General features: G+C 37.0%; 1 protein-coding gene across 3 annotated transcripts in view; it reads right to left on the reverse strand.

Moving 5' to 3' along the window:
* Positions 1 to 236: 236 nt before the first annotated feature.
* MIGA1 (mitoguardin 1) overlaps positions 237 to 12,916 on the reverse strand; it is a 34,987-nt gene continuing 22,307 nt past the window's right edge. For 2 of the 3 annotated variants that reach the window (XM_005521044.3, XM_088060616.1), the window contains exons 9-16: positions 7,123 to 7,241; positions 6,872 to 6,944; positions 6,450 to 6,536; positions 6,227 to 6,325; positions 5,781 to 5,915; positions 4,545 to 4,598; positions 3,818 to 3,934; positions 237 to 3,485 (exon numbers count right to left, since the gene is read on the reverse strand). In XM_005521044.3, coding sequence (XP_005521101.2) covers positions 3,267 to 3,485; positions 3,818 to 3,934; positions 4,545 to 4,598; positions 5,781 to 5,915; positions 6,227 to 6,325; positions 6,450 to 6,536; positions 6,872 to 6,944; positions 7,123 to 7,241 — 903 coding nt within the window. In that variant the 3' untranslated portion in view covers positions 237 to 3,266. The remainder of the gene's footprint in view (positions 3,486 to 3,817; positions 3,935 to 4,544; positions 4,599 to 5,780; positions 5,916 to 6,226; positions 6,326 to 6,449; positions 6,537 to 6,871; positions 6,945 to 7,122; positions 7,242 to 12,916) is intronic. The other variant, XM_088060617.1, reaches the window with a different exon arrangement.

A 12,916-nucleotide genomic window follows, 5' to 3' on the forward strand; every position in this document is an offset into this window, starting at 1 on the left:
GAGACAACAGCTTGGCATAGAGCTGTATGCAATGACATAAAAAAGCTGTTCCCATTCAGTATTTTTTCATTTATATAGTACATTTTGTAGTAGTTGTTCTTTGTCAATTTCAGGCAGCGAACTCCAGTTTCAGGATGACTAACTGGTATCAAAATTCCTCCCATATGAAATAATTTTGCATTAGATTTCAAGAACTGTGCAAATTCAAGTTTCAGATACAGTTATGTGAGCAACAGTTGTTTCACTGAAATATTTTATTTTATATACACAGCTACAATTCATTTAGGCAATAGAAAGGACACAAATACTCTTACTGACACTTGATTTGACACATTTACTTTGATAGAAACCAAACACTACAAAAAGGAAGAACAATAATCATTAAGAACACATTTAAAGTAAGATTATTATTACAACTAAATTACAAAGGATATAAATATTTGATTATTTATAATCCCTATGCATTCAACATTTCTAATCTTAGGAGTACCGTTATGGCAGAAGAGGATGGCTTTTAAATTTAGTTTGTTCTTATTACCATGGAAAGTATAATTCAAAACTATCTAAATTTAGACACTACAAACTAAATCCCGAGTCTGATTATGAATTAACTAGAGTAGAACTGCATCATAATATCAGTGCTATGGTGCAGCTCTGGCACTTGTGTTTGCAGAGATGGTGCACTTCTGAAATTCTAAAGCCACACGGCCAGTTACCAACAGATGTTCTGTGCAGCTGAAGGTGAAGGTTGTAGGAGGAACAGATTGCAGTTCTGTGCTGCAGGGAGGGAACCATCTCCCATTTAAACTTCCATCTCTCCCTCTGGAGTTACATATTCAGAATAGATGAATGCTTTTTAGAAAAAGATCAAGAAAGACTCAGAGATCAAAAGCCTTCGCACCTGTACCTGCACATTTCCCCATCTATTCCCTTCCTTTTTGGTTTCTTTGCTGTTTCTCAATCAAGTATTTGATGGTGGCATCTTACAATAACCAGATCCTGTATTTCTTATTTTGGATAGGAAATACATCGGTTCAATTTGCAGTCCAATTCCGTGGACTTCTGAGAGCTCTGTGAGTGTATGGAAGTGCTCCTGTTTTAAAGGACACAAATGCTTAAGCCAGATATTATGAAGTTCTTCCCCATTTTCTAAATAGTTTGGTGTTTGCTTAGACCTTTCTTATTCTCTGTTTAAAACAACCCTTTTGCTTTTGACAGAAGACCAAGTTTCTAGGCTTTACTTTTTTTCCAAGTGTCTGGAAACATTTATAATCTCATCTGCAATTCTGTTTCCCCAAAAAATTTTTGTAAATAATATTAAAATCTCGATATACCTTTAATTCTGTGAAAAAGTGCTTTTCTGTTTCTCTGTGATGTATGTTAAGGTATCATTTTCTTCACACCATTTTATTAGACCAGACAAATCACAGCAGACACTTTCCTCTGTTACCTAGAGGTCATACATTTGCTGTAGAATATGCAGAACACTTACTCTGTTCCTTCTATTTCCAGCTATTCCTATTGATTATGAACCCAACAAGACACCTTTATTGTTCCATATAATTTCTTTCATAACTTGGAAAAAGCTGCCAAAATACACATAGCTTAAACAGACTTATCTGCACAAAAGTTAAGTGAGGTGGGTGAAAAAAATTCTCATGCCTGTATTGAAGACACATTGCAGAGAAAAAAAATACAGCACAGAGGATGGTGCCAAGCTCAGCAAGTTAAATGCTGGAAATAGGCCAAAAACAGCATTTGGAATTTCTGTTTTATTACATATAGAGTATACTCTATTTTGTTAAATAAACTATAATCAGTTGGCATTTCACACAAGTAATATGACACATTTTCATCATTTTTTGTATTTATCAAATGAGTAAAACAAAGGAGCAAAATGCTGGCTTCAGTAAAATCTAGAAATTACACAGGCCCTCCTTTTGAATAGCATCCTTTTGGGTTGTGTTTGACATGAAAATTGAAATGTTTCTAGTCAAAGTTTGTTCTGATATCCTAGATTTTAACAACATGCTTCTCAAGTATCGGAGTATTTGGAATTACTCTATAATTACTCCGTATTTCTTGGCATGGGATAGATTCTTGTGGGCTGGCTTTGTGTGGCAAAGACATGTAAGTGCAGTTTTTTAGGAGCCTAAACTAACTGTGAAGCATCGCTTCAGTTGACAGAAATTCAAAGATTACAGCTCATCACTATTTATCACCTCTGGAACAGGAAAAGCCATTGCTGCAAGGTGCCTCATGCTCTTGTCTGAAGTTCAGGGTTCCATGGCCTGAGCCACAGTTTTACATTGTACAGAGATGGCCATAATTGCTTAAATCTCCTCTTAAACAGACACCTGACTTGCCACAAAGAAGGGAGGAAGACACAAATTATTAAATTATAAAACACTGCCTTCAATTCTGTTTCAGGATTAATAAATCTTATCATACATACATATTTAAAAATATATTTTGAAATGCTACATATGAACTGAGAATGATATTGGTTCATTTACCACCATATTGAGTGGCAATGGTATTAGAACAAGGAAGTTTTAAATTAATTGGCAAAGCTAGCATAGCTTTTCAAATATAAATAAGTATTTTAAAACACCTCAGTGATGTTTTGATATTTTAAACCAAAATAAAGCAAAAATTGCATACTGGCAGTCATTCCTGCCCAAACGGTGCTTGCATTTCCTGCACTGCTCCATGACACTCTAGTACAAAATGGCTGCTTACACCCACACAAATGGAACTCTGGGGCAGGGGCAACATGTTCACTTCTGTGCGTGTGATTACTTTATTGCACGTGTCACATGAATCAGAGACTGCAGATATCCCAGTCAAAACACCTTCTAGATCTAGACACCTAATGATTTGGAGACTCTGCAATGAACATTTTGTACTATAAGCTTTTAAAGGAAACAACTCCATCAGCTTCGCTTACGAATTATTTGTGCAAAAGTACAGTATTTCATAAATAAACTTTACCCGAATATTACAGAAAAAAGCTTTGGGATACACGTAATATTAATACAGTGACAGCTGAGCTGCAAAATTAATTTAGGTATATACAGTAATACACTCCCCAGTTCTTCTCACAGATGTACATTTAACCTCCCTGAGTCCTTTTCCATACTTAGCAACACGATGCATTCCCAGATGCTTGCTCAGTAACAGCCACAGTAGCTTCAGCACTAGAGAAAAGGGTGGAAAAGAGCACATCAATGTGCACTCCCTGTCACTTGCCAGGGATTTTTAGCTTACTGTACTTTAGCTTCCAGGAGCCCACTGGTGATGACAGGCCCGTGGCCACTCACGCAGGCCCCGACGTGTCTCAGTGAGTCTGCCCCCAGATAGGCCAGCAGCAACTCCGTGTGGCGGATCAGCAGCTGGGTGAGGTCTTCAGCCAGGCTCTCCATACTGGAGTACCTCACCTTTTCAAAATCAAAAATGTCTTTGAGGAAGAAAAGCACTTGATCCTAGTGGGGGAAAAAAAAGGAAAAACTTGTTTTCAGTTACAAGAGGGAGAAAAAGTATGCAATGCTAACAGCTCTTTCTTTACCATGTTCCCTAAAAGCATCCAATTATGTATTATTTTGGTGCTGAGACAGAAGTGTACTGAAACAGCCTTTGCAAAACAGTTCCAGGCTTAAAACATTCACACAAAAGCACTTATTTCCTGTGGTTTTTGACTGCCAGCCTTAATCTTCAGAAAATGCAAACGTATACTAATAAATAAAATCTTATTTTTATCAGAAAGATTTATTTTTTTTTTAATTATAAGAGTGGTAATTAAAAAGAAGTTGCAAACCTTGAAGAAGCAGCATAGGTCATACAGGGAATTTCTAGGGCCCAAAAAGCCCCAGGCCAAAACAGGGCTGATATGTTCACATATAGCATAGAAATGTGCAAAAAATCCATCAGGCACCTAGTGATTTAAAAATTGTAGATGAAAATTACACAGTAAATTTATTATCCAGCTCCATTACTCAGCATTAAGTCTTCATAAAAGCCTAACACTTCCCTCCTCGGTCTAATAAAAATCCTCCAAAGGTAAGGGGCTGTGGCACAGAGGGTGCAGGAGGGGCTGAGGGGAGGCTGCAGCAGAACTCCTGGTGCTGGTGAGGAACGTGGTGCTTTGGGCAGGTAATGGGGCAGGACTGGATGGGAGATGTCCTCCTGTGGGAGATGGGGCTGAGAATCCCAGCACAAGCAGGTGAGATACAAGAATCATGACCTTGGCTGTGCAGATGTCTGAGATCTGCGTGTGGGACAGGAAGTCAGAGAAGGGACTGACACCACCACCCACTGGACCAAAATCAGGTTTAGGAAAACCTTTCAGTTAAGGCTTTTTGCTAAAAACAAGTGTTAGGGCCCCAGAAGCTAAACTTCCTCAACTGCCAAACCTCTTGTCTAAATGAAGTCTAACAGGATGAAGGGTTGATCACTCATTTATTTTCCCAAAGCTACAAAAAGAACTTCAAATTCCTGGCAGATGATCAATACTTTTGTTCCATATAATTTGAAGAGGAACTTACCTTAATTTGCTGTCTTTTTTGCTTCAGTACTGACCAACAACTTGAAGCCACAGCCTAATTGTAAAAAGAAAAAATAAAGCAATCTCCAAATCATTTTCCATCTCAAAAGAACTCATCTGCAGAATACTGCATTTCTATATTCTACATTTTGGGGACATGTATTTTCCTCAGTTTCAATCTTGTGATAACACAAAGTTTAAAACCATAAAACAGCAGCTGATATAAATAACAAATTTATATGTAGTTCATACTTGCTATTCCAGATCCATCTTTGCAACATTTTCGTTAGTTAAATTCAAATGTAATTTGGCATCCTTGACTGATTTTACAGCTACCACAGTTAGCAACACTCACTGGGTTTAAGTGAGGACCATTCTTATATATTAAAGTATGTGCTCAGACATCAGTAACTATTTTAGATATTAAATGGCATGTGAACACATTGAAATGTACTTTTTCATTTTAGCAAAAACATTCTTGCAATAGCTTCAGATTCAGCTATGGAGCTTTGTCCAAATATGGACCTGTGGAATACAATATACCAATATCAGTTCTGGGCTTTTTCCCCTCCTAGCCTCTAACTATCCTCATCTGACTCCCCTCAGTACTGCAAAGAGAATTTAACACAGACAAAGCACAATATTACCATATAACTACAAATATATATATATATATTATTTTTATGTTTTTCCTCTAGAGGGAATATTTCAATTGAAAAACAAAAATAAAAGGAAAACTTGCAGTTTACAGATAAAAATGGATGAAATGACAGTAGTTTCTGTACCAGCTGACCATGACAGTAGCCTGTGTCTCCAACAGAGGGATGAGATCTATTTGGCAATTAAACAGGCATGTATGGAAAATCACGAATAGTAATCAACAGCTGAATACCTGTATTGTGTTAATTTACTTTTGTTTCCTTGCAACTTCATCCCTTATTGCTAAATCTCTGGTCTATGAACCAAAACCTGGACCTGACGTCTAAGACGTGGCTAACAAACTCCCCTTCTAGAATTCTACTTCCTCAGAGAAAGGAAGGACAAGTTGAAGTATTTTCTCCAATGCATTCAATCAGTCTCTGGTTTTGTCCCAGACTTGTTACTTTTAAATTCCTACTATGAAAAACTGATAATACAATCTGTTAAATTCTTTTGAGGAAGATCTCAGGTACATACTCAGTATGCATTGCACTGTACTACAGATCAATTAGTATGATAATTACACAGGAATACTTACTGTTTCTTTAAAAGAAGAATTTAACCAGCGGTTATTTACTACATTCTGTATAGATATTGGTGGATTTTCTAAATCTTCAAATGAATCCATTAATATGAAGTCCAGAACAACATCATAAAAATTCAGATTTTTCACCTATATTAAATGAGAACATGATCTAAGTAACCTAGTTTCTCTTTCAGCAGTGGAATTCAGCATGCCCCATATTGCAATGCTGTATTAACATGCAGATTTGCAATTGTTTTTAATGAATATTAAAAATACTGTGTCACTAAAAGAGAAGTAAAAAAACAAATTCTGCTACTAAACTGGTGAATGCCATGTCTCTAAATCATCAATATAAAAAATAAAGAGCTGCCTTTCCCACAATTCTGAACTGTAAAAAGGTATTTTTAGATCCTATGGCATTAGTAAGGGCAAAAGCATTTTTCAGAAGTGCAACTCACTCCTCTAGCAGCAAGTTCCATTTCAGTATTATCCCAGTGATCTGTTTGTTCCAAAAAATATATCATTTCATCAAAGACATCTTCAAATTTCTTTGGATTCTGTAAAGTAAAAGCAATGAATATCAAGTAAATGTAAAAAGAAATATGTTTGATTTTCCCCTAACAGTGAATTCAGGCAGAAGTTACATTAACAAAAAAACATTGGTAAAAAAAAGGCTTTTACCTTTCGTGCTTTCACAATTAAAGCAGACAAAATTTTTCTTCCACTTTCAGCAAGAAATATTCTGTTTGCTGTTTCTGAAAGAATTATCTAGAAAAGGGTTCAGAAAATATAGACAGGTTCATTCACAGGTTATACCAAGTGACCTTAACCATTTCAATCAATTTTCATGTAATCATCACTTCTAGTACAGTTACCAAGTTCCTAATAAGCCTTGGGTGCAAAGGTTCCAAAGCTAATCATAAAATCTGACTTCTCTGCATATACATCTCATTTCAGAATGGTAAAAATGTAAAAGCAACAAGAAAAAATTTAAATACAGATTATGTTATAAAAATGCTTGCACAAAGAGTAGCAGTCAGTTTCAACACCATGTACTTTAGTTAAGGCTTAACAAGACAGACAAATCATTCCTTACTGTTTACCTGAAAAGCTTGTCGAATACAATGAAGCTTAGCCAGGAAGTCACTGTCTCCTAGACATTCAAACATTTCAGTCCTACGCAAAATAGAAAGGTTTTCAAAGACCATTAAAAAAAGCAGCACAAGAATACCCATCTAAGTCTAATTGCTAGAAAAAATATCTAGTATAAGTAACTTCTACAAAGTGATTTCTAGCTAGAATATCAAACTTTAATTCTTGCTTCTCCTGGAAATAAATAGACATAAATCAATACCTTAACACCCGTGAATAAATTTTGCCTTCTTCTGCTAAGTGCATAGCTTCTTCATACAAGGGGCAGTGGCAAAGGGAATCCAGACCATACGTGCTACGAATCTCTCGGTGCTCTGAAAGCTGGAAAAAAAAAATTCTGGAAGTTTATTAAAGAACTTGCTGAAATAATTTTTGCAACGATAAATCAAAGAAGTTTTCCTGATTATCTAGTGAAAGATGCATCCTTTTCTGGATCTGCTTAAAACAAAGGGCTTAAAATCAACAGATGAGCAGAACAGATACACCAGCTCATAAGACTTAACTTTGTAACTCTTAAAATCTGAAAGCTACAGTTTAAAGTTTCAAAACTTTTTAATTACCAAAATAAAAGCAGCTTACTTTTGTGTTTAATTTGCCAAGTTTTTGAATTGTCTAGTTAAATAAATCTAATGGGTCTCAAAGCTGTTAAAAGAAAATAATTGCCAGGACACAAAGTACAGAATGATTGCACCATACAATTCTTTAGGAAGCTGGAAATAGTAACATCCTCCCACCCCTGTTTTAGTTTCAGTGGTAATTAAGTCTGCCAGTTACCAAAGCACACTGTATAAACCATGAGCATTCAGTGTTTTATACTACAGGCCCCCTAAAAGGTTTTCATTATTAGCAGTTTTAATTCTATGGTTAACATAGAAATAAACATGAACTTGTAGACATTTTTAAAAAAAGAAAAAACCAAAACCAGATCCATAAATCAAAGCACATAAATAATACAGAGAACTCCTGTTTACAGGATAGCATATTTAATCCACAATGTATAGCTATAATTTCATGACAAAGATTACTTCATATTATTAATGATAAAAAAATTCTGATGTTTACACATCATTCAGTTTAGTTAACAACCAGAAAATTAATTCTAGCTTTTATTTATTTTTTTTTAATATCCTGCATGGGGTAAACAAACCTGTGTTTCTAGGCTACTAAAACTGAGCACAGAAACATCTTTAAAAATAAGGTAATCAATCTCAAGGTAATCAAACTATGTAAAAGATTAATCTCTTAGAATTACTTTAAAAAATCATATTGAAGTATTACTTTATATGTTAAACTCCATTAAAATTTTCAAGTAAATAAATGCTGAGCAGCTTCTCCTGTCACTGAGGTCATACAGCCAAGTCTGATGAACTTCAGGCAAATCACCTTCTTCAGATATTTATGAAACTGACTGAGTGTGACTGAATTAGAACTGGTGATTTCTATGCTGAGATGCAGGTAACCTTCATCTGCTGCCAGCACCTGAGATGATAACATCTTTACACATGAAGATGGCTGATCATTGCCTTTGGGGTCACAGATTAGCACAAGGACTTATACCTGGGAATTGAGTGAGGCCCTTGATTATATTTAATTATATTTTAGTTTTTTTAAAGAAAACAGCAATTTCTCTCATGCTAACAGATTAAATAGAGTATCAGGAGAGAAAGGTCTAACTGTTCTTTCCCTGAAAAGATGGTTTTGATTACAGATTGAAATTCCAACAAATAATATTTGGAAAGGAGGAACAAATTCCTCTACCAGTGACTTCTCTTGGCATGCAAAAAGTGAAGGGGAGAAAAAGCAAACAAACTGAAAACCAGAAACTAAATGTTTAACTAGAAAAGGTGATTCCAGACAGGCTCTGAAGTTGCACCATTAATGCTCCTGGAGTCATCAAGGATTTTCTTTTGATGACTTCTAGTATTTAAAAATATATTGCCATATCAGTATTTTATATGTAGACGTAAGAAGTATATAGATGTAACATAGGACATTCATGATGACCTGCAGTGGATACCTAAGATCATGTTAAAATAACACAAACATCTTCAAAACTCCAAAGCTTGTAGTTCTAACTTGTGTCTAATTAGGCCTGCCATGCTGCAGACCAGTCTCTGAAGATTACAACATGGATTTGTTCAGCTGCTAACCAGTTTTCTCAGGACAGTTCAGCTTTAGGGCTGTATCTGCAGTAAAGAAATGCTGAAATCATTGCTCTAAAGCATCAAACCTTTGCCTCTTGCAGTCATTTTTAGGTCTGGGATGCCCGGACTGCTTTGGTTTAAGGAATGGGCTCGGTGCTCTTATTTGCCACCCACAAGTTGTTTCTTAATAAATAGAAAAAATTCCCAGCTGTGCAGCAAGACCTTGTTGACTACCAAAATAACCACCTACATGAATGTAACAAAAATAAACAATGCTAGACCTTTTAGGAATTCTTGTGTGCTTCCTCTAATAGAGAGGTCACTTTACTGGCACATTCAGCATTCCTTACAATCTGAGAAATTATGTTTACCCTATATTAAAAAAGCTGCTGATGATCTCTTTAAAATAGAAAGACTGAAGTGGTGTGTTCCACCTAAGGTCTGGAAGAAAACAGGAAGACTGATACTGATAAGAAACAGCAAAGGCTTTATTCACAACTCTAAAAAATCTCACAAGCTTTGGACTAAGTTAACATTTTAACAAGGAAAGCAAAGTTTATTTGATAATAAACCTAAAGATTCAGTACTAGTTAAAACTTAAGACATGATAAACGCATGTGCACTGACAACAAAGAAACAGCAACAAAGCTCGTTGTCAGGGATAGCAGGCAAGAGGTTCTCTTAGGAAGACAGAAAAGAAGCCAGGAAAGAGAGGGCAGAGGCCTTTTTCTGGCACACTCACTGCTGCATTGTTGCCAAAGGTGGCAGCTATTTTGATCACAGTAGATGGGAAAGCAAGACTATGACAAGCATACTAATCCTCATCAACACAATCTGATGGCAGCCAGGCTCAAATGGGGAAGAAAATACAACTATTTACCACAGTAGTAGCATTAATAACTTAATTAGGGCAAATAGTCCTGTTTACCATCCCTTCTGCAGTGCTTCTAGAGCCTAAGTGTGTTTAAGAATAGAAGCCTGTCTGGTCATGGGGATGGCAACTGTGTCTGAATTGTCTTTACAAGGATTCAGGCACCTGTGTATTGTAGGTGTCCAGCCAGGTACAACTCTGTATGAGAAGTCATCAAACCAGTGATCCACAGCACCCTCCTGATCACTAGCCAAGATGCAGTTTTGGCACACCCTCCTGCTATCCTGTAGAGCTCATCAAAAGGGCATGTGATGCAAACCCTGCCAAACTGTCCCAGTTTTGTACAGCTCTTTCCAATATTTTGCTCTAATATAACACAGCATGACATTCTTGTTGCCTCCTAAGCGGTATCCCTATCAATTTCCATTCAAGCATCTATCTGTGTCTTGTTCTATGAATGTTCTCTCTCCTGCAGGCAGGGAGCTAAATTTGACCTAAGTGTGTGTCAGCACTGAAACATGAACACGGTTTCCAGTCTCCAAAATCAGAGTCACACAAAATACTTAGTCCTGCTCCTTGGGACAGGATGCAGAGTAGAAGGAGGCCAAGGAACTGTCAACACACAGCTTGCAGTGTGATGAGGCCACAAAAAATGGTGCCACGTTCTAATTTCCTGGAAGGCGAAATTATTAATTCCAAATGGGCATAATCACAGAGCACTAAAAACACACATATGAATTTCAGATTGAAAAACTTTGCTAAACATTTTTATCAGGACATGGAGCTCAGGATAGTTACTAATACTGTAACTGCAATCAGGGACCTTATGATGAAAGAACTGTATTATTTGGCCCTTAGGTGAGACAAATCCAAAGCTGGAAAAGTCTCTTAGTCTAAATTAAAACATTGCTCTGTTTTCCTAGTGCAAGGAAAAAAAATAAATTAAGAAGTAGATAAGCAAGAGGAAGCTACTTGGCATCATCATGTCTAGAATAAAAGATTCTGGCATGTCAATTCTAATCTTGTTAAATGAAAGCAATTAGTGTTCTCTACTAACAGCTGAATACACTGGGAAGTCATTATTGCTCCTCCTCATTGCCATAATGTAAGCATTTCCCTGACACACACGCTCCTGAGGATGGACAAAATATTAAATTGAGGTGTTTTTGTACAAGAACACCAATTCACAGCTTTCTTTTCCCTGCAGCACACAATGATGCCCTGTAGCTACAACTACAGAGTTAACTGAGCCTGTAGTTTAAGCCTAGTGGCTCCTATTTAACCCAGAACATTGATGGTGTTCTAGCTCAAACACCAAACTGCAAGCTGTTCATGTTCTGTTAATCTTCAGAACTTCTGCCACTAGATTCTTCAGTAAAATCTGAGAAAAGAGAGTTTATTCTATTGGCAAAGGCTAGAACAGCTGGAAAGGAAGAGAAAATCTTTGTAACTTTGTCCTGGAAGAGCAAGTTGACAGAAGTGGCTTTGAGGTATCAAAACATGAAGAATATTTTCAGAATACTTAAAGACAATTACATGTCCAATTTTGATTCCAATATTTTTTAACAGATCCTGGGACAATATAGCTTCAGGAGAGGATGATGAGTCCACTGAGGTGATACATCCTGGGGTTTTCTATCTGCTTGGTTGACTGGTTGGTGTTGCCTTTTTTTAAGCCAAGCAGCACAAATGAGCGTAAGGGAGTGTTCCCATCCTCACATACTTGCAAAAGCATTATGAAAGTTCATGGGAAAACAAACAAACAAACCAGACACAAAGTGTAGAAACAATAATGGTTTACAGCTCCTCACATGAGCTGGTAGAGTTGAAGCAAGCTTGAATTGTAGTCTTGTCCAAATTACAGCAAAGAGCAACCAGTCTCTATGGATACAATCCTCGTTAGGAATGGATGCTAGGCACCACAACTTAATGTGAGTTACTAAATCAAGGAAATCACAATTTAATGTGAATTACTAAATCAAGGTAATTGTCTTATGGAAAAACAAACCCTGTAATAGACAGTCAAAACAATTGCAAAGAATGTGTGTGCAATTCTCTCTTTTTGCAACTGACCTCAGTAGCTTAGTTGTAGTGTGTATATGAGAACAACATCTATCACAAAATGGATCTTTTGAGGCCAACTGCCTCTCCTGTTTTTTGGAGAAGAGTGCTATTCAAGATCACTTCAGCTCCCCAGAGACTATAGAAGGAGGTACTCCTCAAGCAAGGAAGTGTGTCAGTGCTCATGAGTCTCTTTCAAATACTTCAAGGGAGCTGTAGCAGACTTCAGCTAACAGGCTGTTACCCAGAGATTGTTATGTATCCTTTGTGTTCTCATCCCAGAGGATTAGAGCAAGTTAGATGAAGCAAATTAGGTTGCCAAGGAAGCTTGGTCAGTCAGGAGGCTCCCTGGCAGTGCCACTCCACCCTCAGGGACTGTCCCACGGCTGCAGGGAGCTGTGGAGTCCCCACTCGCCTCCCCGCACACCCACACAGCCAGACAAGCTTCCCCCAGCCTGCCCCAGGCTCCCAGAACAGTCTCAGACCTCTGGTTCCTGCTAAGCCATTTAATCATGGTGCAACAACAGAGTAACAGCTCCAACTGGTGCCTTCATATTGTGCATGTACCAAGTAAAACAGGTAGCTGTCAATTTCTTATCATTTCCTCTCAAAAAAAAACCCCTTCAGGTCAAAACAATACAAAGCCTTCTTCATACATCTTAATAGTACGGTAAAGTAATAGGAAAAAAGAACAGAAAAATAAAAATCATGGTGAAAGGAACTGCAGCCTCAATTGACTGCCTCTTCACTCATGAAAATGTGATCTATTTTTCAAAAGCAATTTCTGTTTAGGAGGAGTTGGGGATGCATTATGCCAGTACACAAAAGAAACCCCAAAACAACTGGTTCTAACAAAGCCTGAAAAGCTCTTTTTTCTCCATAAGAGAAATATATTTTTGTTTACAATGATTAGCAAAAAA

The sequence above is a fragment of the Pseudopodoces humilis genome, chromosome 10 (assembly GCF_049639895.1).
Source record: "Pseudopodoces humilis isolate 2021_Gansu_Grassland_sample_001 chromosome 10, ASM4963989v1, whole genome shotgun sequence".
NCBI lineage: Eukaryota > Metazoa > Chordata > Aves > Passeriformes > Paridae > Pseudopodoces > Pseudopodoces humilis.